The 23,075-nt window shown below is 43.8% G+C and overlaps 2 protein-coding genes and 1 non-coding gene across 5 annotated transcripts; all 3 read left to right on the top strand.

Moving 5' to 3' along the window:
- The first annotated feature begins 264 nt into the window (after positions 1-264).
- Positions 265-9,956, top strand: LOC139561242 (lysophosphatidic acid receptor 6). Of its 2 annotated transcripts, none has more exons than XM_071378215.1 (5): positions 265-589; positions 3,717-3,842; positions 4,080-4,244; positions 5,731-5,929; positions 9,121-9,956. In XM_071378215.1, the coding sequence occupies exons 2-5, from the start codon at positions 3,737-3,739 to the stop codon at positions 9,608-9,610; spliced, it is 960 nt and encodes a 319-aa protein (XP_071234316.1). In that variant the 5' UTR covers positions 265-589; positions 3,717-3,736; the 3' UTR covers positions 9,611-9,956. The 2 variants fall into 2 exon arrangements, with proteins under 2 accessions (XP_071234316.1, XP_071234317.1); XM_071378216.1 differs by having other exon boundaries at positions 420-589; positions 3,473-3,842.
- A 5,399-nt stretch (positions 9,957-15,355) lies between these two features.
- LOC139561415 (transcription cofactor HES-6-like) lies at positions 15,356-20,022 on the top strand. Of its 2 annotated transcripts, none has more exons than XM_071378485.1 (4): positions 15,356-16,387; positions 16,853-16,972; positions 17,087-17,159; positions 18,574-20,022. In XM_071378485.1, the coding sequence occupies exons 2-4, from the start codon at positions 16,949-16,951 to the stop codon at positions 19,233-19,235; spliced, it is 759 nt and encodes a 252-aa protein (XP_071234586.1). In that variant the 5' UTR covers positions 15,356-16,387; positions 16,853-16,948; the 3' UTR covers positions 19,236-20,022. The 2 variants fall into 2 exon arrangements, with proteins under 2 accessions (XP_071234586.1, XP_071234585.1); XM_071378484.1 differs by having other exon boundaries at positions 15,357-16,387; positions 16,877-16,972.
- A 140-nt stretch (positions 20,023-20,162) lies between these two features.
- trnal-aag (transfer RNA leucine (anticodon AAG)) lies at positions 20,163-20,244 on the top strand. The gene has a single exon. It is a non-coding gene; the product is annotated as a tRNA-Leu (tRNA).
- The last annotated feature ends 2,831 nt before the right edge of the window (positions 20,245-23,075 follow it).

Genomic DNA, 23,075 nt, shown 5'->3' with positions numbered 1-23,075 from the left:
TAATGTTCTAATCGGATGTAGACTAAAATAATTTATAGATTGAAAAACGTTGTTTTTCTTAAACCAAATTATAGCTATGTCATGTTTAACAGAAGCCTTGTCATGTGAATTTAAATGCCCTCCTTCTCTTTCCAGTCACGTAAAAGTCAGTGGCTTTTTCTGGCAGAGTATCAGGGCCGACCTTTTATACGACTGTTACAGAGTGTGTGCGTGTGAATAAATTAAGTGCTTCCCCATAAATGCAGAAAATAAACAGTCAGTCATGTCACAGACAGAGAGATACACATTCACTAACACAGATATGGACAGAGTGAGAGAAGAGAAAGAGTTGCAATATATAGAAAAAAAATAGAAGGGGTAAAACAGAGAGAGAAAACAAGAAGAGGAAGAAACATGAAGAAAATGAGAGAGAGAGAGAGAGAGAGAGAGAGAGAGAGAGAGAGAGAGAGAGAGAGAGAGAGAGAACAAGAACAAGAAGCGAGAGCGAGGGTTCTCATCATCTCTCACTCTTTCATTTCCTGACAAAGGCACTGTATGTAGAACTCAAGACCATCACAATCAAAATATTCCACTCATAAGCATCAGACGGGTGAGTGCTTCTCAGAATATCCCACTGTGTATTACTCTATTCTACGTGTGTACCATACCAACATCCTATTCACTTCACAATGGTACTGTCACTGTATCCTTCCAAACATTGAGCACCAATAACAGACAGGGTAACAGGATAACTTAGTCACCTGTGTGTGTAATTGTGCTGTGACTACTGTTATTGAGAGAAAGAGGAAATGGAGGGAGTAAAAAGGCTTCCTAAAAAATGTTTTGTTTTACTCTCTCTCTCGTAGAAAATAATGTTACAGATACCATTGCAATTGAGGTGAATGAATAGTGAACGCAAATGCAAAAAAATATACAAGTAACGTTATGTTCATTTCTCAACTGTTCTGCAATGCTAGCAGCCATGTGTCTGCTTCTGCTTTAACTGGGGAAAAGTAGGTTCACAGTTTCCATAGAGACGTCAACGAAGTCATTTATTTAGCTTTCACTGAAGTCAGAATGAAAGTGGACAAAATGTCTTCTGTTCCTCTTTGGTGAAGGCAAAATAAGCATCTGAAACTGAAACAATATTGCACTGTAAATATTGATAGATGTTCTTGTACATAAACAGGGTCTATCAGACACAGATCTCTTTAGCGTTAAAAATAACTTCCTCCCTCACCCACTGGCTGTTCAGCTTCCTTAATTCATCGGCAGTTTGACCCTCTTTGCATGCATAAGAGGACAACAGTGAAAATAGGGGTGCATCGCAGCCTCCCAAATGGAACCATATTCAAATCAAATCATATCAAGTTGTATTTGTCACATGCGCTGAATACAACACCTTACAGTGAAATGGTTACCATGAAATGCTTGTTCCCCTTATAGTGGACTACGGTTGAGCAAAGCCCAAATGAAATAGGGTGCCATGTGCAGTCTTTGTGTAGTGTGGACCAGGGGATACCACTAAGACAGACTAAAAATACACAGACGGACGTTTAGGGAAATGGTGCCTGTGTCACAATAACTACAGAGGAATGTTACAATACGGATCAGGACAGGAAAAGGTGTTTTGCAAGTGTGAGACAAAGAGATGAAGAAGAGAGGAATGGAGAGAGTGTAACGTCTGCTTCCAGCTCACACTCTCAAACACATAGATCCCTGAACGCAGCTCACTCTCCAGATCCCAATCACCTGAATTCTGATCACCTCTTCACATACCGGTATGTCATTATCGCACACTATTTAGTTCAGTTCTTTGCACCCCATCATTGTGAGGTATTGTTTATTTTGTGACACACTCAGAGCTCTGTTTCTCCCGTAATTTACTCCTCCTGTGTATAATAGTTTTGGCCTGCCTCACTAACGACGCCTTTTGCCTATTCCCTGCCTGTACTTTATCGGATTTCCTGTTATCAACTTATTGCCTGATCTCCCGGACGACGTTACTAGCCTTTTCCCTGCCTGTACTGTTGCCTTTTTGGACCCCCTGTGTATGACCTTCTGCCTGTCTCTGGACCCAGCTACCTGCCTCCTGCTGTGGTCCTTTACAATAAACACCTGCTTGTTGACATTGAGTGAGAGTTTGTTTTCCTGACACCACACTCTGAGGGCCCTCACCTCCTCCCTGTAGGCCGTCTCGTTGTTGTTGGTAATCAAGCCTACTACTGTTGTGTTGTCTGCAAACTTGATGATTGAGTTGGAGGCGTGCATGGCCACGCAGTCATGGGTGAACTGGGAGTACGGGGGGGACGGGGGACGGGGGGGGCTAAGTACACACCCTTGTGGGGCCCCAGTGCTGAGGATCAGCGAAGTGGATATGTTGTTTCCTACCTTTACCACCTGGGGGCAGCCCTTCCAGAAGTCCAGGACCCAATTGCACAGGGTGGGGTTGAGACCCAGGGCCTCAAGCTTAATGATAAGCCTGGAGGGTACTATGGTTTTGAATGCTGAGCTGTAGAGAGGATGCCCTAAAGTATAGGGGACAACTATAGAGTCCAGAGAGGATGCCCTAAAGTATAGGGGACAACTATATAGTCCAGAGAGGATGCCCTAAAGTATAGGGGACAACTATAGGGTCCAGAGAGGATGCCCTAAAGTATAGGGGACAACTACAGGGTCCAGAAAGGATGCTCTAAAGCATAGGGGACAATTACAGGGTCCAGAGAGGATGCTCTAAAGCATAGGGGACAACTATATGGTCCAGGGAGGATGCCCTAAAGCATAGGGGACAACTACAGGGTCCAGAGAGGGTGCTCTAAAGCATAGGGGACAACTATAGGGTCCAGAGAGGATGCTCTAAAGCATAGGGGACAACTATAGGGTCCAGAGAGGATGCTCTAAAGCATAGGGGACAACTATAGGGTCCAGAGAGGATGCCCTAAAGCATAGGGGACAACTACAGGGTCCAGAGAGGATGCCCTAAAGCATAGGGGACAACTACAGGGTCCAGAGAGGATGCTCTAAAGCATAGGGGACAACTATAGGGTCCAGAGAGGATGCTCTAAAGCATAGGGTACAACTATAGGGTCCAGAGAGGATGCCCTAAAGCATAGGGGACAACTATAGGGTCCAGAGAGGATGCCCTAAAGTATAGGGGACAACTACAGGGTCCAGAGTTGTTCCTGCTCAGGAAACATGGTCAGGAAATACTCCTGGTCTTATTGCATCATATCAGACACAATCCTGTATCATTTCTATAGCCTGCTAATCCCTCTCTTTCCCGCCCGCCCTCTCTCCCTCTCTCTCTCTCCCTCTCTTTCCATCTGTCCCCCCCTCTCTCCCTCTCTCTCTCTCTTTCCATCTGTCCATCCCTCCCTCTCTGTCTCTCTCTCTCGCTCTCTCTCTCTCTCTATCCCTCTCTTTCCATCCGTCTCTCTCTCTCTCTATCCCTCTCTTTCCATCCGTCTCTCTCTCTATCTCCCTCTCTTTCCAGTACTCCCTGCATCTCTCTGTCTCTCTCGCTCCCTCTCTTTCCATCCTTCCCTCCCTCCATCTCTCTCTCTGTCTCGCTCTCTCTCTCCCTCTCTTTCCATCCCTCTCCCTCCCTCTCTCTCTCTCTCTCTCTCTCTCTCTCTCTCTCTCTCTCTCTCTCTCTCTCTCTCTCTCTCTCTCTCTCTCTCTCTCTCTCTCTCTCTCTCTCTCTCTCTCTCTCCCTCTCTTTCCATCCCTCTCCTCAGAAACAACAAAAATAGTAGCCATGAGCATCAACACCACTCAAAACTGCACAGAGCCCCAGGGTAATCGGCTCTTTGTTGGGGTCTACTCCATGGTCTTCATGGTTGGCCTCATCCTCAACCTCACAGGTATAGGGAGAGAATGTTCTTACATTATTATTTTCTTGCCTATATCAATGAAAATGTGTTTGGAGCCAAGATCAAACACGTATATATATATTATTTAACAGGACATAACTCACTTGGTAATAAGTTGCAATTTAAGCGTTGTTTCATCTTTGAATGGCATGTCTTCAATAGCTAGATGTCAATGCAATGCTGCAGCTTCGTTATGTCACAATATGTCCATTTTCTTATTCCTCACAGCACTAGTGGTGTTCTTCCGCTACACCAAGTCTCGGTCTCACACCACCGTTTACATGACCAACCTGGCCATCGCAGACCTCCTCCTGGTCCTCACTTTGCCCCTGAGGATCTACTACCATCTGGGGATGTCTGGGTTACCTCAGTTACCTCAGGCCCTGTGTGAAGGTAAATGCTTGTCTAGGTTACATCAGGTCCTTTGTGAAAGTAAAGGCTTGTCTGAGTTACCTCAGTTACCTCAGGACCTGTGTGAATGTAAAGGCTTGTCTGAGTTACCTCAGTTACCTCAGGCCCTGTGTGAAGGTAAACGCTTGTCTGGGTTACCTCAGTTACCTCAGGTCCTGTGTGAAGGTAAACGCTGGTCTGAGTTACCTCAGTTACTTCCGGCCCTGTGTGAAGGTAAACGCTTGTCCAGGTTACCTCAGGTTCTGTGTGAAGGTAAAGGCTTGTCCAGGTTACCTCAGGTTCCGTGTGAAGATAAACGCTTGTCAAGGTTACCTCAGGTTCTGTGTGAAAATAAACGCTTGTCAAGGTTACCTCAGGTTCCGTGTGAAAATAAAGGCTTTGTCTAGGTTACCTCAGGTTCTGTGTGAAGATAAACGCTTGTCCAGGTTACCTCAGGTTCCGTGTGAAGGTAAAGGCTTTGTCCAGGTTACCTCAGGTTCCGTGTGAAGATAAACGCTTGTCCAGGTTACCTCAGGTTCCGTGTGAAAATAAAGGCTTTGTCTAGGTTACCTCAGGTTCTGTGTGAAGATAAACGCTTATCCAGGTTACCTCAGCTTCCGTGTGAAGGTAAAGGCTTTGTCCAGGTTACCTCAGGTTCCGTGTGAAGATAAACGCTTGTCCAGGTTACCAGAGGTTCCGTGTGAAGATAAAGGCTTGTCTAGGTTACCAGAGGTTCCGTGTGAAGATAAAGGCTTGTCCAGGTTACCTCAGGTTCCGTGTGAAGATAAACGCTTGTCCAGGTTACCAGAGGTTCCGTGTGAAGATAAACGCTTGTCCAGGTTACCAGAGGTTCCGTGTGAAGATAAAGGCTTGTCTAGGTTACCAGAGGTTCCGTGTGAAGATAAAGGCTTGTCCAGGTTACCTCAGGTTCCGTGTGAAGATAAACGCTTGTCCAGGTTACCAGAGGTTCCGTGTGAAGATAAAGGCTTGTCTATGTTACCTCAGGTTCCGTGTGAAGATAAAGGCTTGTCTAGGTTACCAGAGGTTCCGTGTGAAGATAAAGGCTTTGTCCAGGTTACCTCAGGTTCCGTGTGAAGATAAACGCTTGTCCAGGTTACCAGAGGTTCCGTGTGAAGATAAAGGCTTGTCCAGGTTACCTCAGGTTCCGTGTGAAGATAAATGTTGACTCTTTGCTGTTATGTTAGCTTAGTCACAATATCTGTTTGTGCTATCATGCAAACTCATTAATGTCATTGTCAAGCCAAACATGTTTATCATGACATTGAGGGAATCTACAATCTAGGATTTTTGTACTTGAATGTTATATGTTGCACTCTCTGCTTTGTCCGTCCGTGTCCTGTTTTTTTAATAAAGATCATTTTAATTGCTTTTCTTATGATGTGTAAAACAAATTCCCATATGGCAGTAAAGGTTTTATTTTCCTCCATTCATGTATTCATTAATTTATAAATTCATGCATTTATTCCAGGGGTGGGCCTGGTTCTGCTGGTCAACATGTATGGCAGCATCTTTCTCCTCACCTGCATGTGTTTCGACCGTTGTGTAGCCGTGTGTTTCCCCATGTCTTGCCGGATTCGGGAGGGCCGAAAGAAAGCCCCACTGGTCTGCCTCGGTGTCTGGGTCCTTACCATCGGAGCCAGCCTCCCATTCTACATCTCCAAACGCAGGTACAACTAGGACCCAGGTATTCTCCTGGTCAGGTCAACTAGGACCCAGATATTATCCTGGTCAGGTCAACTAGGACCCAGGTATTCTCCTGGTCAGGTCAACTAGGACCCAGGTATTTTCCTGGTCAGGTCAACTAGGACCCAGGTATTCTCCTGGTCAGGTCAACTAGGACCCAGGTATTCTCCTGGTCAGGTCAACTAGGACCCAGGTATTCTCCTGGTCAGGTCAACTAGGACCCAGGTATTCTCCTGGTCAGGTCAACTAGGACCCAGGTATTCTCCTGGTCAGGTCACTAGGACCCAGATATTCTCCTGGTCAGGTCAACTAGGACCCAGGTGTTCTCCTGGTCAGGTCAACTAGGACCCAGATATTCTCCTGGTCAGGTCAACTAGGACCCAGGTATTCTCCTGGTCAGGTCAACTAGGACCCAGGTATTCTCCTGGTCAGGTCAACTAGGACCCAGATATTCTCCTGGTCAGGTCAACTAGGACCCAGGTATTCTCCTGGTCAGGTCAACTAGGACCCAGGTATTCTCCTGGTCAGGTCAACTAGGACCCAGGTATTCTCCTGGTCAGGTCAACTAGGACCCAGATATTCTCCTGGTCAGGTCAACTAGGACCCAGATATTCTCCTGGTCAGGTCAACTAGGACCCAGATATTCTCCTGGTCAGGTCAACTAGGACCCAGATATTCTCCTGGTCAGGTCAACTAGGACCCAGATATTCTCCTGGTCAGGTCAACTAGGACCCAGGTATTCTCCTGGTCAGGTCAACTAGGACCCAGGTATTCTCCTGGCCAGGTCAACTAGGACCCAGATACTCTCCTGGTCAGGTCAACTAGGACCCAGGTATTCTCCTGGTCAGGTCAACTAGGACCCAGATATTCTCCTGGTCAGGTCAACTAGGACCCAGATATTCTCCTGGTCAGGTCAACTAGGACCCAGGTGTTCTCCTGGTCAGGTCAACTAGGACCCAGGTATTCTCCTGGTCAGGTCAACTAGGACCCAGATATTCTCCTGGTCAGGTCAACTAGGACCCAGATATTCTCCTGGTCAGGTCAACTAGGACCCAGATATTCTCCTGGTCAGGTCAACTAGGACCCAGGTATTCTCCTGGTCAGGTCAACTAGGACCCAGGTATTCTCCTGGTCAGGTCAACTAGGACCCAGGTATTCTCCTGGTCAGGTCAACTAGGACCCAGGTGTTCTCCTGGTCAGGTCACTAGGACCCAGATATTCTCCTGGTCAGGTCAACAAGGACCCAGGTGTTCTCCTGGTCAGGTCAACTAGGACCCAGATATTCTCCTGGTCAGGTCAACTAGGACCCAGGTATTCTCCTGGTCAGGTCAACTAGGACCCAGGTATTCTCCTGGTCAGGTCAACTAGGACCCAGATATTCTCCTGGTCAGGTCAACTAGGACCCAGGTATTCTCCTGGTCAGGTCAACTAGGACCCAGGTATTCTCCTGGTCAGGTCAACTAGGACCCAGGTATTCTCCTGGTCAGGTCAACTAGGACCCAGATATTCTCCTGGTCAGGTCAACTAGGACCCAGATATTCTCCTGGTCAGGTCAACTAGGACCCAGATATTCTCCTGGTCAGGTCAACTAGGACCCAGATATTCTCCTGGTCAGGTCAACTAGGACCCAGATATTCTCCTGGTCAGGTCAACTAGGACCCAGGTATTCTCCTGGTCAGGTCAACTAGGACCCAGGTAGTCTCCTGGCCAGGTCAACTAGGACCCAGATACTCTCCTGGTCAGGTCAACTAGGACCCAGGTATTCTCCTGGTCAGGTCAACTAGGACCCAGATATTCTCCTGGTCAGGTCAACTAGGACCCAGATATTCTCCTGGTCAGGTCAACTAGGACCCAGGTGTTCTCCTGGTCAGGTCAACTAGGACCCAGGTATTCTCCTGGTCAGGTCAACTAGGACCCAGATATTCTCCTGGTCAGGTCAACTAGGACCCAGATATTCTCCTGGTCAGGTCAACTAGGACCCAGATATTCTCCTGGTCAGGTCAACTAGGACCCAGGTATTCTCCTGGTCAGGTCAACTAGGACCCAGGTATTCTCCTGGTCAGGTCAACTAGGACCCAGATATTCTCCTGGTCAGGTCACAAAAACAAATTGCCCTATAGACCCTTTTCCAGTACACGACACACTGACGTCACGCACAGATACGCACGAATCTTGGCGGCAGTAAGAAAGCCATCGCCATCTGCGCCCATTCAACATCGCCTAGATTTCCTTTTTTATTGCTTCTAAACAAAATAACTTTATTGGGTTCTCATGCGCTTACAATTGTGTTTTTATTCTTGTTTGAACAGTCGCTAAGATTATATTTGGTTGTGATCTTTGCAACATAACTATTTTGGATGCAGCAGTTGTTAGCTAGAATGCTAACGCTCATTGATATACTGCAGCAAAACATAGCTAAATTATAATTTTACTGGCTGAAGTTGAAGTGTTTTTTAAGTATAATGCAGTTGATTTGCGATGATGACACAAACATTATATTAAGCAGGACATTCATATGAGCCTTAAAATCCAATTATAATCCAAAGGCAGTGTGAAATGCACCCATTAGCAACATGTAAATAGAGCCTTTTTTTGCTGGCGTTCTATAAGAACTCCCCCTTGTTCTGCCACCAACTTGCGCTCATTTCCCTCTTGCGGCAATGTTTGCAAACACAGAAAGGGGTCTGTAACATCACATCAGACCCAACCCTGTATCATTTATATATCCTGTTATATTCCCTCTCTCTCCCTTTCTCTCTCTCTCTTCCTCCCTCTCTCTCCCTTTCTCTCTCTCTCTTCCTCCCTCTCTCTCCCTTTCTCTCTCTCTCTTCCTCCCTCTCTCTCCCTTTCTCTCTCTCTCTTCCTCCCTCTCTCTCCCTTTCTCTCTCTCTCTTCCTCCCTCTCTCTCCCTTTCTCTCTCTCTCTTCCTCCCTCTCTCTCCCTTTCTCTCTCTCTCTTCCTCCCTCTCTCTCCCTTTCTCTCTCTCTCTTCCTCCCTCTCTCTCTCTTCCTCCCTCTCTCTCCCTTTCTCTCTCTCTCTTCCTCCCTCTCTCTCCCTTTCTCTCTCTCTCTTCCTCCCTCTCTATCCCTTTCTCTCTCTCTCTCCCTTTCTCTCTCTCTCTTCCTCCCTCTCTCTCCCTTTCTCTCTCTCTCTCTGTCTTTCGGCTGAAACATAGAGAGGCAACCCAGGAGATGCAGGACCTCTGTTTCGGGAACCTTCCAGTCTACGCCACTCAGGCCACGGCAGTCGCCTCGACACTAACCGTCGGCTTCGGTATCCCCTTGGTGGTGATGTTGGTCTGTTCCTGGGCGTTGATCCGCACCATCACAAGGAGCGCTGTAGCCCAGACAGACCTCATCAACTCTGGGAAGATCCAGAGGATGATCACCACCAACCTGGTGATATTTCTGGCCTGCTTCCTGCCCTACCATGGGACTCTGGCGATCCTCTATGTCCATAGGAAAGCGGTACCATGTCCCCTGCTGTCGGCATACCGCTATAGCCTAATGGTGGCCTGTCTGAACGCCATTTTGGACCCACTGGCCTACTATTTCACCACGGAGACGTTCAGGAAGAAGGTGGATATGGACGCCATGAGGAGGATGTTCCCACTCAACAGTCAGAACTCTGAGGGGAACAATTCCAGAGCCCCCTTCAACACTTAATGTTCTAAAGATACAGTCTAGGATTCGAAAAAACAACAAATCCGTCACCTCGCCGGCCTCCAATTGTTTTGTTAAAAACGTATTAAAGCACGTTCCATGTACTGCCAAGATATAGAATGGTGATGATATTGAATTTATGATGTGTAGTTCTACACCAAGCTAACACCCAAGGTGTTAAGATATTGGATCATCCATGTGCAATCAGTTGGTTCTCATACTTTCAGTTTCGGACTATGCAGTGGCATGTATTCATGGATGCCAAAGGAAGGCAGGCTTCCCCAAAACATTCACCAAGATAAAAAAAAAAAAAAAAATGTATCAAATAAATGTATCTTTCATAATTTTACTTCATTTTGCAAGAGGCTTAATTTACAGTATCTCACAGGAGAAAGCATCTGAGCAACACGAAACAGCGCCCCTCTGTCTCTGTATGTGTAGCTCATCTTTCTGATGCTTTCTGGTCAAAAAGAGTATAACATTGTTGCCGCCTGTAGCATTGAATACAAGGGAAGCATCCCTTGATCATTTATTTTTATTTTTATTAATAATAGCCAATCAGCGTTGAGGTAAACTGAGTGAGCTCAGCTGTGAATGGTCCTGGTGCACCAAAAAAAAGTGTAAAGGGAAGCCAGTTAGGACATCCAGCCAAACATTATTGACAGATTTTTTTTTTTGAATTGTTGTATCTAGTTTCCTAAATTAGCCAAAGACAGAGATAGGGATTTAGACTTGTGGTTTTACTTAATTCTCCACACTGGCCAATTCTGCGATTCTGTCACAACCATTAATTCATACATTGTGCCCCTGGACTGACAGGATGGAAGTTCAATATGTAGAAGGCTAATGTTAACTAGCTAATGTTGTCATGAAAGGAAATTAGGCTAGCAAGCAACATTTTAGCCAGGTAGCCTAGGTCAACATAAACTTAAAGCATGTATGACAGAGTCATAGACGTTTCGGCAACATGAAAGAGAGGAGGATGGCATTGGACTTTCTTTACAAGTAGGGTGAGTCAACACGTTTTTTCTACTTACGCACACAAACACATAAATCAGTACCATGGACAGCCACATGATATTTAGCTTATGTTGGACTAAATTGTTTTTGGAATACTTTAGATGTCACTGTATTAGACTAAGCATAGGTGATTTCATGATGTCGAAATGTTGAAGTTGAAATGGTGCTGGAATAGTGGAGGCTATAACGATACAGGGCGAGACCCAGATGCAGACACGGGAGGCAGAGGGTTCGAGTCTCTGATATTTATTATAAAACAAGGGGCAGGCAAGAGACAGGTTGTGGACAGGCAAAAGATCATAAGGAGGTACAGAGTGGCAGGCAGGCACGAGGTCAGTGCAGGCGGGCTCAGTGTAAGGGCAGGCAAAGGTCAGAACGGGGAGGACTAGAAAAACAGAGACTTGACAAGAAAAGCGCTGGTTGACTTGACAAGACAAGACGAACTGGCAACAGACAAACAGAGAACACAGGAATAAATACCCTGGGAATAATGGGGAAAACGGGTGACAACTGGAGGTGGGTGGAGACAATCACAAAGACAGGTGAAACAGATCAGGGTGTGATAGAGGCAGCTCCAGTTTTCTTTGCGACTTGCGGTAACTCTCCAGTGTTTTAAATCAAACCTGTTAGGTAGTCCAAAAATGTGGGAAACATTAACTTGATTGACCATGCTGTAGGTCATGGAACTGTTTGTTACATGCAATATGCATTGTGGACTCCACCGGACAGATGTTGTTCTCCAGTTTTGTGATGAAACAAAGGTGTGGTTGAATTTATTCTGCCACTGTGTCTTCTTATTGTCCCCCCCTTAGGCCTATAAATCACGATCGCAAGGCATATGAACTAACAGGTTATAGAGCAAACAACGCAATTGTCACAACACATAGGTTGTAACATGGCTTTTTTTCCCTGGTTTGGTTTCCCCAGTGATTTTACCCAAAACACCAGTACTAAGACTATAGGTATTTTAGCGTTGGAGTTATACAGAAATGGTATCTACGTGGTTAAAACAAAGTGCTGTTCTAGAACTTTGAAAATTCTACTTGGATAAATCCACCCTTGTCTGCAGACAGAGCTGCATCGGTGAGAGCTTTCATAGAGAGCTGCATCGGTGAGAGCTTTCATAGAGAGCTGCATCGGTGAGAGCTTTCATAGAGAGCTGCATCGGTGAGAGCTTTCATACAGAGCTGCATCGGTGAGAGCTTTCATAGAGAGCTGCATCGGTGAGAGCTTTCATACAGAGCTGCATCGGTGAGAGCTTTCATAGAGAGCTGCATCGGTGAGAGCTTTCATACAGAGCTGCATCGGTGAGAGCTTTCATACAGAGCTGCGTCGGTGAGAGCTTTCATAGAGAGCTGCATCGGTGAGAGCTTTCATAGAGAGCTGCATCGGTGAGAGCTTTCATACAGAGCTGCGTCGGTGAGAGCTTTCATAGATGCTGCGAACTTGCAACTGGAAGACAGTGATACATTTCATGGTAGAGAGAGAGATTGCGTTTAAACAAACTATTGGTAGTCTAAAGCATGTGGTAACTTGACACATAGATCTATTTACAGATTTCACACAGCTACAGAAACCATATATGTGGAATTGACAAGGCAACTCAAAGGGACAGGATGTACAAGATGATAACTTGTGTTAACTTAAGATGGTGTTAAAGTTAAGAAATCATAATTCAGTGACAAGACATCAACGGTGTCAAAAACAAACCCCATGAATGCAATGCACATTATATTGCCATTCTCTTGAATTATACATTTTACACTGAGTAAGCTCGTTTGTAAGTGACTATTTCAAAGTTGTATCAAATGTGTTTTCTAAAAAGTTTGCTTGGTGTAGAGACAGTACATCTTTATAAAGCTTCAAATGTTTCTGTTCCTGGTTATTTTTCACATTCTTTTTCTAAAATATCTCAAAGCTGACCATACACAGTCACAAAAACCTTGAAGCAGAAGGTCTACACAATCTGTGGCTTCATTGTCAAAATAGGATTATTATATTGCAGCATAAAGAAGGGTTTTTAACACTCCCCCCCCCCCCCCCCCCCATCCCATCCTCCACACCAACCCACTACTTCCTCTCTTTGGTTCCACTGTTGCCTCCGAGCAGTACCACTTCCTGTGGGCTCCTGCCCTCCGTGGTAAATAGACAGATGCACATTTTGAGTCATCATTGTGTATATTATTATTATATAAATGAATTATAGTATATTCATGAATATCATCAAAATGAATAACACAAACAAATCAACAATAACTTAAAGGTAGACAGCGATATGGCGTAGAAAGTAAACATATTAGTGGGTTAATTTACATGACGTGAAGCCTGGCACACATACTGTGTGTGACTGTGTGAGAGCTGAAGTCTTGCATCTCGCTCATGCCAATATCTGCTTGTGGCAACGCCATTTCACTGAGTTTAAGAGACTTTGTGTGTGCACGCGTGTGTGAGTGCTTGCGTACAGTTACAGTCAAAAGTTTGGACACACCTACTCATTCCAGGGTTTTTCTTTATTTTTACTATTTTCTACATTGTAGAATAATAGTGAAGACATCAGAACTATATGGAATCATGTAGTGACCCAAAAAGTGATAAACAAATCAAAATATATTTTATATTTGAGGTTATTCAAAGTAGCCACTCTTTGCCTTGATGACGACTTTGCTCATTCTTGGCATTCTCTCAACCAGCTTCATGAGGTAGTCACCTGGAATGCATTTCAATTAACAGGTGTGCCTTGTTAAAAGTTAATTTGTGGAATTTATTTCCTTCTTAATGCGTTTGAGTTGTGTTTTGACAAGGTAGGGGTGGTATACAGAAGATTGCCATATTTGGTAAAAGACCAAGTCCATATTGTGTGTGTGGAGAGAGAGAGAGAGAGAGAGAGAGAGAGAGAGAGAGAGAGAGAGAGAGAGAGAGAGAGAGAGAGAGAGAGAGAGAGAGAGAGAGAGAGAGAGAGAGAGAGAGAGAGAGTGAGTGAGTGATTGAGTGAGTGAGTGAGTGAGTGAGTGAGTGAGTGAGTGAGTGAGTGAGTGAGTGAGTGAGTGAGTGAGTGAGTGAGTGAGTATTTCCAGATTGAGGTTGTTATCGTTTAAGAAACAGGCCTAGGCCTGTGTGACAGTGTGTGTGTGTGTGTGTCTGTGACAGTGTGTGGGTGTGAGATTGCAGAACAGTAGTTTCTTCTTCAAGTTATAACCACATAGTCAACCGTTGCTTTTGTGAAATGAAACACTGCAAGATAATTACAGATGTTGTGCAAATTACCATAACATACATATCAGTCCCATGTCAATAATAACCCTGCACTGTGACCAAATATTCCTATCTTTGACCACTATGAGTGGTTGATTATTTTGGGATTCTTACAAGCAGAGCATAGCCTGGTCTCAGATTTGTATGCTTTATAGCCAGCTCCTTTGACTATACATCAGAGGACCCTGCTAAAGCACAAACTGATAAGGGACCAGAGCTAAGCCGACTGCAGCACCTGTAACTGCTCATCTTCATCATTTTGTGTGAGAAAGCACATCATTGCATCTTTCGGACTTTTCCCATGTGTCTTGTCTACAAATCTAAATCTGCAACTTTTCTCTCAGAGAGTTGTAGTTCTTAATCACACACACGCACACACGCACACATATATAAACACACAATCACAAGGCAGTCATATCCAGGGCAGTCAGTTAGAGTAGTTTATCAGTTGCATAACAGCGCTATTGAGGTCAACACATTGGGCTAAAAAAATAGTGCGTGAAAATGTGCCAGGCTGTCTTGTGTGAAAAGAGGACAGAAAAGGGGAGTGTGCATGTGTAGTTTTCTCTAGGGCAGCTGTGCAGAAAATAGAGAAGTGTGTGTGTGCGTGTGTGTGTGTGTGCGTGTGTGTGTGTATTAGGCATCTCAATATGTCTGTGGGGTTGAATCTGGCCTTCACTATTTAACTGTTGCTCCCGCCCCCATCTCTCCACTGCTGAGAAAAGATGAAGAAGTCACCAACACACTCTGCAAAGTGCAAACAACAGACACAGAGGGATACCCGGAACAGTGAAACTAGGACAGACTACCACAATTATTCTTATTGTGACATCTAGGCCAAGAAACAAATACTTTAGTAAATTGACATAATTTCTGAACCAAATCGTTGTCAATCTATCAATCAAAATCAAGAGACTATAGCCTGTCAAACAAACTAAGCCATAAAACCCTTCCCCCAACGCCTTGGACATTGATCAGGTGCAGGAGTGAGCTAGAGCGAAGGGGAAAAAACGAATTTGGATTTTATGGTCTTAAGGTAGCCATAAAGGATTTAGCACCTGGACCATTATTCTGCTAACTGGGGGTCATTACAGCTGGACTATAGGGTAGAAAAGAAAGAGCTAAAGAGACAACACGCTCCACTGGAGTGTGTCCATCCACCAGATAAAAAGGGGGAGAATAATAAGCTGGAGAGAGGAGGACAGGAGGGGTTGGGAGCTAAAAGAAGCGCAGGGAAGAGGGGCGGGACAGGGAGGAGGGACAAAGCTAATAGTTTGAGGATTTTGGAGTTTGAAAATAATGGTTGCGTGGAGATCTCTTTAGCTTCTATTGTTGTGTGACTTTTTCCACCCCGTCTAACTTTCTTTTTTTGGTTGTGGGGAGATCTATTTTGTGTTTGAGTGCTGAAAAGTCTGAAGGGGGGGAGGGGGTTAATTGCTGTAGATTAATGTTGTTTGTATGAATTAATACATTTTCTAAATAGTCTTATTCGTTTTATTACAGGTTAAGTAGCCTATCCACTGTTACTGAAGTGTTGTTTATTGACGCTTGAGGTATAGGCCAGGCCTATTGGTTTTATTTCAATTGAGCGGCATAAAGCCTGGATAAGTGATACACTTTATCACCATGTCAAATGTCATTTTCAGCTGTCATCAAAACTGTGGAAACGCCAACCGGATGCTTCACATTTATACATTTAGTGAAATAGCTGGCTCATTGTTCTATCTGTGGTAGCAGTATGCAAATGAACGGCTCTATCGCTGATGCGATTCGGTTCCCGACGTTCAGCAAAAAAATCCATTCAAAAAGAGCCATTCGTTCGTCAACGATCCATTACTATTCCCGGTTGGTTCAACGTAATTTCATTGAAACAACTTTGATTCAACCAGTGTGTGCCCAGTGCACTGTTTTCTAGCTGGCACCATCCATCAATCCATCCAAAACGTCACCTTTTTAAACTCCAGTGCCGTCCGCGCTTTGCAGGTCTTACCCGCGCCCCCCTCCTACCTTCCCCATTCTCCCGCTTGACAACAGCGGGGAGAATTGGACCATGTGCCATGAAACGTGCCCACGGCGGGGCTGTGGGAAAGTTCGGGGGAGAGAGAACCCACACATTGTCATGGTAATGTCGGTGGGTCGAGGTGTTGGGGGCGGGAGGCTGTGGTACTTAAAACCCACACGGGGAGAGTACTTTTACCCCTGCTACTATTCTATTTTCTTTCACTCAGTGTTTCTCCATTCGTTACCTAGCCATTAAAACAGTACAAACGGAGTTCTGTGTGTGGGTAGCCTTCAACTGCCAGAAGTCAAATCTAGCGTCATTTGGTTAATTGCGTGCAGACTCAGCCCACGGGAGATTAGGACACCGATAGTGTGGACTGTGCAGCTGAGCTATCAATTGGTCTGCTGGTTTGGTGTGCGCTCTGCAGCGCGAGGATGACGGCCTCCAACATGGAACATGGGGGAAATGCTCCCGAGAAGAATTTTAACGCCAAAGATGAACGAAAGGTAGGCTTGCAATTATCTTGGCCTATACGCAATAATTTCGATAATAATTTTCGATAACTGGGTAATACATCAAGGTAAGGGTTATGCAGGAATTGTGCAAAGTATTCCCCCCCCGATTAAAATCCTTAATTGCCTGATGCAAATGAATGGATGCATATCCCACTACTACATTTAATAAGATGCATTTCTGCAATGTGCAGAGACAGTTGGTTCAGTTTGCAGACTTTGCAAAAGGTTTGGCTGCAGGTTGTTGAATTCCCTTCAATATGGTCTAGCTGCAGACTCATCACTTTATTGTAGTATCAAACGGAGTAACATTTCTCATATTTCATTCCAAAACTAAACTTGAGAGCTTGGGACCATAAGGTTTTACCTACAAAAAGATGATTCTGAGATAATTGCCTTTAAAGTACCAAACCCACATTACCCCAGCTCAATTGATTAATACTTAAACAGAGGCATTAGTTGTAGTGTTGATTTAATTGACAGCTGCGGAAGCCTCTGATAGAGAAGAGGAGGCGGGAGCGAATCAACTGCAGTCTTGAGCAACTGAAGGGGATCATGGTGGACGCGTATAACCTAGATGTGAGTACACCCACACATATGCGTAGACACACAATGAGAATATTTTTGATAAACCACAAAACTTTCATAAAATTTGCATGATCTTCTTCCCTTTCTAACTCTGACTTCTGTTAGCAATCTAAACTGGAGAAGGCTGATGTACTGGAGGTTACTGTCCAACATATGGAGGGTCTACAAAAGGGTCATGGTAAGCACATACAGACACACACCATCACTTTCATCAACGACAGAATATCGTAGCCCACTTTTAATGCAATATTCTTCCATTGTTCCAAGTTCTAATGGAACATACAGAGCTGGTTGTAAATTATATTCCAGTGATGCATGGGCTAATGTAAGCATTGGAACCAATAATATGTATAAACCCTGGATTGCTGATGCTAGGTAATTGCAAAGGAGAGGCTTTGAAGCCACCGGCCGCCATATTGGTACTCCTCCGAAGGAGCAGTCTATACTGGAATTCTCCAGTAAAAAATAATATAAAAAATAAAAAGGGCCAAAGTTACTCCTGAATGGCGCAGTGGTCTAAGGCACTGCATCTCCGTGCAAGAGGTGTCACTATAGTACCTGTTTTGAATCCAGGCTGTATCACATGATTAGGAGTCCCATAGGGAGGTGCACAATTAGCCCAGCATCATCCAGATTTGGCCTGAGTAGGCTGTCATTGTAAATAAGAATTTGTTCTTAAATGACTTGCCTAGTTAAATAAATGTTTAAGTGTATTTAATGAAGCATTTCTTTGTTGTAGTGGGGACAGAAAAATTGGTACTCTAAAAAAAGAAATATGTTTTTATATATTTTTGTTTAAATTCAGGTGGCATATCATTTAAGGTGTGTGTATAATCTTTTTTACAACGGAGGAACACTAAAATGGCTGTGGTGGATTCTAAACAGCGCCCCCTGTTGGTAATCTAGGGTTAATACATATAATTGATTGGAACCCTTATAGTGGGTGGGATTATCATGCGTTGTCAATCATTGACTAATATCTCCCAATAGGGGTCCTTTACTCTACATATCAATGAGCTCCTATTGGGTAAATTCAGGAAACATGTTTGACAGCTCATGACAAACTGGAATTCAAAGCAAGCCAGGGAATGAGATCCACTACCCTGATCACATTCACCAGTTGAGAACTGATTTATTTTATTTGTTATATAAAGTAATACATTTCATTGACAGATATAAATGTGTTCACCCAGCTCACTGCATATTCATCAGTGCATAACACCATCAATATTCTGCATTCCCGACGATATTGTAACTATGCATTGCAGTGGTGGCTGGTGGGAGGAGCTTTAGGAGGCGGGCTCGTTTGTAATGGCTGAAATGGAATTGATGGACCGGAGTCAATCATGTGGTGTCCAAGCATTTCGCTACAGTCGCATTAACCTCTGCTAACCATGTGAATGTGACCAATAAAATGTGATATGTATGTTGTGTTTTATACCATTCCATTAACTCCATTCCAGACGTTACAATGAGCCCGTCCTCCTATAGCTCCTCCCACCAGCCTCTGATGCATTGTAGGTCGTACTAAACCTGACTGAGTTGTTGCTCACCCCTGACTCACTGCTACCCTGTGGTTCTTCTGTATTTAGGTCCCGGCATCCCTGCTGGTCCCAGCGTCGGGTTCCAGTCCCGGCAGCGCTACAGCAGTGGATACATCCAGTGTATGCAGGAGGTCCATAACCTGCTCCTGGGCTGTCCAGGCATGGACAAGCCTCTAGGGGCCCAGCTCCTCAATCACCTCCTTAAGTCTCTGCCCCACATCAGCTCAGAGACTGGGCCTGGAAACACTGGTGGCAATGGGCCTAATCGGACCCCAACAAGGCCTTTCACTGGTGGGGTCAATGGGACCAAGGGGGTGAATAGGACTCTGATAAGGGCCATTGGTAATTGTAATGGTAGTATTGGTTGTGGTGGTAGTAGTAGTAGTAGTAGTAATGGTGCTAGTCCCAATTCTGGACCTGGATCCCCTCCCCAGTCTCCGCTTTCACTGCCTTCTGGAGGCGTAGGTCTATTCCGACCTCGCCGTTTACAGATGCATCATGCCTCGCCGCCGTTGACCACGCCCACAAGATGCCCCCCGCTCCATGCCCCCCACAGGCGGGTGCATTCTGGGAGAGATGGGAGGGAGCAGCTGCCTGCCTCCTCCCCTTCTAGCCCACCCAACCTCCCCCAGCCAGGGGTGTTTCACCCCGCCCCCCTGCCCCATTTCTTCGGCCCTGTGGGAGACCCCTCTATGTGGAGGCCTTGGTGAAAAAAGAGGGGACACGCACACCTTTCATCACTTTAAGACCCCTGAGTGTTTCCTGACCCTGTGATCTGAGTGTAAAAATGCCAATATGGCAGCAGACCACCTAGGGCCTGGAGTTTTTCCCAGTCACCTCATGCTGGTGGTCAGGAAAAACTCAGGGACTCTTTGTTTTTTATCTAATTCCATCTCATGGGATCGCTCAACTCTGTTGTTCCTGGATTGAGTGCAGAAGTCAGGAAATAAAGATCTGGGTGGATCTACAAGTTTCACTTCCTGTAAAATTGAACCCAATATGTTGTGGTGTGATTGAGAGATGCATCAGCCCTCTAGGAACATGTCTTTAGTGCTCTGCTATATTATGCATTGCCAGCAGTTCTATGGTCTCATTTTTCGTTTAAATGCTTCACATTTTTTACATTTTAGACATAAATTATATTCGTTTTTTTATGAGATTGGCCAGAAGTAAGCATTGTTTTTACAATTTTATTGTTTTCTTCCAAGTATTTCACTGGTGTTCATTTTGTTTTCGATGTGTAGAAAATGGTCACAGAATGTGGAATTTGTTTTGTCACACACTGATGATAAATTGATTGATTGATTTATTAATTAAACAGATTTGATTAATTGATTCAGATCTAATGTTTGTAATCACAATGAATTGCTTACTTTGGAAATGTTTTCATCCTTGTATATTACAAGAAGATGGTCTGTTTCATATTGAAACAGCTAAAATAAAGTGTGTGCTGGATCTTTGTTGTTCAGAATTGAATAAAACGGCATTAAAACAATAGTAAATGTGAACCATCTTTTTTATGCTGAAGTTATGAATAGCAAATCATATAAATACCATTATATTGTATGGGTTAAAAATAATATATAAAAATCGGTCTAGAAAGTAGTCTAGTTCCATGAACGTGAAGCGTAGCACAGGATAGCGTGGCCGAGCGGTCTAAGGCGCTGGATTAAGGCTCCAGTCTCTTCGGGGGCGTGGGTTCGAATCCCACCGCTGTCAGTCAAGCTTTTGACCGCACTTAATTTGGCCTGACCGTAGGAATAACCTTTTACCGAACGCCCCATTGCCAACTGCGAATACCAGTTCGTAGTTGAAATATGCTATAAATCATGTATCTTTAATACTTACCGGAAACAGTTGTCACTTGTCGCATAAAATAAATAAATATACTGTATATCCGTGATGTCCGCAGTATACATTCGGAAGCCAAAAATATCTCACCACTAGATGTCACTGTTGCATTGATAATACATTTGTTAGGAATCCCTGGCTTGTCTGTCCGTTCAATGGCATTTTCACCTACTTTAAAACCACTAACTGTTCTCATAAACCAGATTGGTTGATTTATGTTAACTATTAGGTTTATATATAGTACCAGTCAAAAGTTTGGACACACCTACTCATTCAAAGGTTCTTCTTTATTTTGACTATTTTCTACATTGTAGAATAATAGTGAAGACATCAGAACTATGAAATAACACATGGAATCATGTAGTAACCTAAAAAGTGTTTAAACAAATCGAAATATATTTCATATTTTAGATTCTTCAAAGTGGCCACCCTTTGCCTTGATGACAGCTTTGCACACTCTTGGCATTCTCTCAAACAGCTTCATGAGGTAGTCACCTGGAATGCCTTAAAATTAACAGGTGTGCCTTGTTAAAAGTTCATTTGTGGAATTATTTTCCTTCTTAATGCGTTTGAGCCAATCAGTTGTGTTGTAAATAAAAAAATAAAAACAAACAATAAATCATGATAAACAAGATGGGTTGAGAGCTACAGTGCGTTCAGAAAGTATTCAGACCCTTGACTTTTTCCACATTTTGTTACATTACAGGCTCAATTGTTATTTTCCCTCATCAATCTACACACAATACACCATAATGACAAAGCAAAAACTATTTATAAAAAAATAAACTGAAAAATCACATTTACATAAGTATTTAGACCCTTTACTCAGTACTTTGTTGAAGCACCTTTTGCGATTACAGCCTCGAGTCTTCTTGGGTATGATGCTACAAGCTTGGCACACCTGTATTTGGAGAGTTTCTCCCATTCTTCTCTGCAGATCCTCTCAAGCTCTTCCAGGTTGGATGGGGAGCATCACTGCACAGCTATTAAAATACACTGTTTTGCAACGAACGTCTACAGTAACTTCAACAGCACTGTCTGGGGTAGCACCATGGTGTAGGCGTCTGGCTACATTGACTTCAATACCAAACCTAGGAGGCTCGTAGGCCTTCCATAGACATACATGGTAATTATGACCACTTCCGGAGGACGTCCTCCAACCAATCAAAACTTTTGCAGTTTGAACTGACATGTTGTCCATCCAATCATAGAATTAGGATCAGAGAACGAACCTAGTGAGTTGTATTGGGATTGTTCCACAGAGCATTATGAGGGTTCTATGTGTTGAGAAGCTTGGTGACATTGTTGGATAGAGATTAAGAGTGAAAAGTGATAGTTGAGCATTTTTTTTATATTATTCAAATCAATTTACAGGAGACGGAGAAAGTATATTATACATTGTTTTCTTGGTTTTAGAACTTTATTTTTGTGTCTAGTTAGTGCAATTTATTTAAATTTGCCTTGCTAACTTCAGTAGCTAGCTAGCTACCAGTGCGAGTGTGCAGTTTTCTCCGCCAGAATGGTACAGCAGAATAACCAACGCTGCCGAAAATGTTGTGGACTTTTTGTTGAAGAACCCCTTTCATTCTCTTGGGTACACGGTGCGAATTAAAAGTGAGGGTCGACCTCTGCTTTAGATCAGTTTCATGAAGAAGGAGGAAAAGGTGAAGGCTTTCAATACCACCTGGTGTCAAAAGTATAACGTTAGCTGGTTAACATGGAGCCTTTCATCAAGCCGCCGGTATTGCTTGCCTTGCCTGCTTTTTGGAAGGTCTGAGACCTGGTCGAAAGGTGGGTACAAGGACCCGAAGAACACCAATCGTTCCGCAGGCAGCATATAAATGCCCACGTCAGATTCAAGCTTCAGGGAAAAAGCTGCATCGATCATGACGCAGGTATGCGTATTCAAACTGCGCGACACAATGAGAAAGTTAGAAGAAACAGGGATGTTCTCAAGCGGCTTGTCAACACCACTACGTTTTTGGGCATGGTCCAATTCATACACTTATCAAGAGAACATCCCTGGTCATCCCTACTGCCTACTGCCTCTGATCTGGCAGACTTACTAAACACAAATGCTTAGTCTGTAAATGATGTCTAAGTGTTGCAGTGTACCTACCCCTGGCTATCCTTAGATTTTTAAAACAAGAAAACGGTGCTGTCTGCTTTGCTTAATATAAGGAATTAGAAAATATTTATACTTTTAATTTTGATACTTAAGTATATTTTAGTAATTACATTTACTTTGATACTTAAGTATATTTAAAACCAAATACTTTTAGACTTTTACTCAAGTAGTATTTTACTAGGTGACTTTCACTTGAGTCATTTTCTATTAAGGTATCTTTACTTTTACTCAAGTATGACAATTGGGTACTTTTTCTATCACTGGACACAGAGTTCTTTGACAAAACAATATAGGAACATAAGGCTTTATCGTTGGGTTTTTAACAGAAATGTTTGGCGATCGACTAGGAATGCCCGCGATCATCTGGTTGGTGACCACTGCTCTAGGGAGTTGAGTGAAGTTCAATCTTGTTCTTCTCCCTGTGGGCTCACATAGCCTAATATAATATTAATTCATGCAGAAGTAAAGAGTTGTTGCAGTAAAATGATACACCAAATATAAATTGTGGCTTGGGAACAGGAGTGGATAAATATTTATTTATTTCAGCATCTTGAGAGAATTAATGTCTGTA

Source organism: Salvelinus alpinus, chromosome 31 (genome assembly GCF_045679555.1).
Source record: "Salvelinus alpinus chromosome 31, SLU_Salpinus.1, whole genome shotgun sequence".
Taxonomy (NCBI): domain Eukaryota; kingdom Metazoa; phylum Chordata; class Actinopteri; order Salmoniformes; family Salmonidae; genus Salvelinus; species Salvelinus alpinus.
This window is presented reverse-complemented; position numbering and strand designations above follow the sequence as displayed.

Coding starts and splice junctions, on each gene's coding strand:
- LOC139561242 (XM_071378215.1), top strand. CDS start 3,737: ATGAGCATCAACACCACTCAAAACTGCACAGAGCCCCAGGGTAATCGG. Junction 3,843..4,079: donor CCTCATCCTCAACCTCACAG/GTATAGGGAGAG, acceptor TATTCCTCACAG/CACTAGTGGTGTTCTTCCGC. Junction 5,930..9,120: donor TTCTACATCTCCAAACGCAG/GTACAACTAGGA, acceptor GCTGAAACATAG/AGAGGCAACCCAGGAGATGC.
- LOC139561415 (XM_071378484.1), top strand. CDS start 16,316: ATGACGGCCTCCAACATGGAACATGGGGGAAATGCTCCCGAGAAGAAT. Junction 16,973..17,086: donor TGGACGCGTATAACCTAGAT/GTGAGTACACCC, acceptor GACTTCTGTTAG/CAATCTAAACTGGAGAAGGC. Junction 17,160..18,573: donor GGGTCTACAAAAGGGTCATG/GTAAGCACATAC, acceptor TTCTGTATTTAG/GTCCCGGCATCCCTGCTGGT.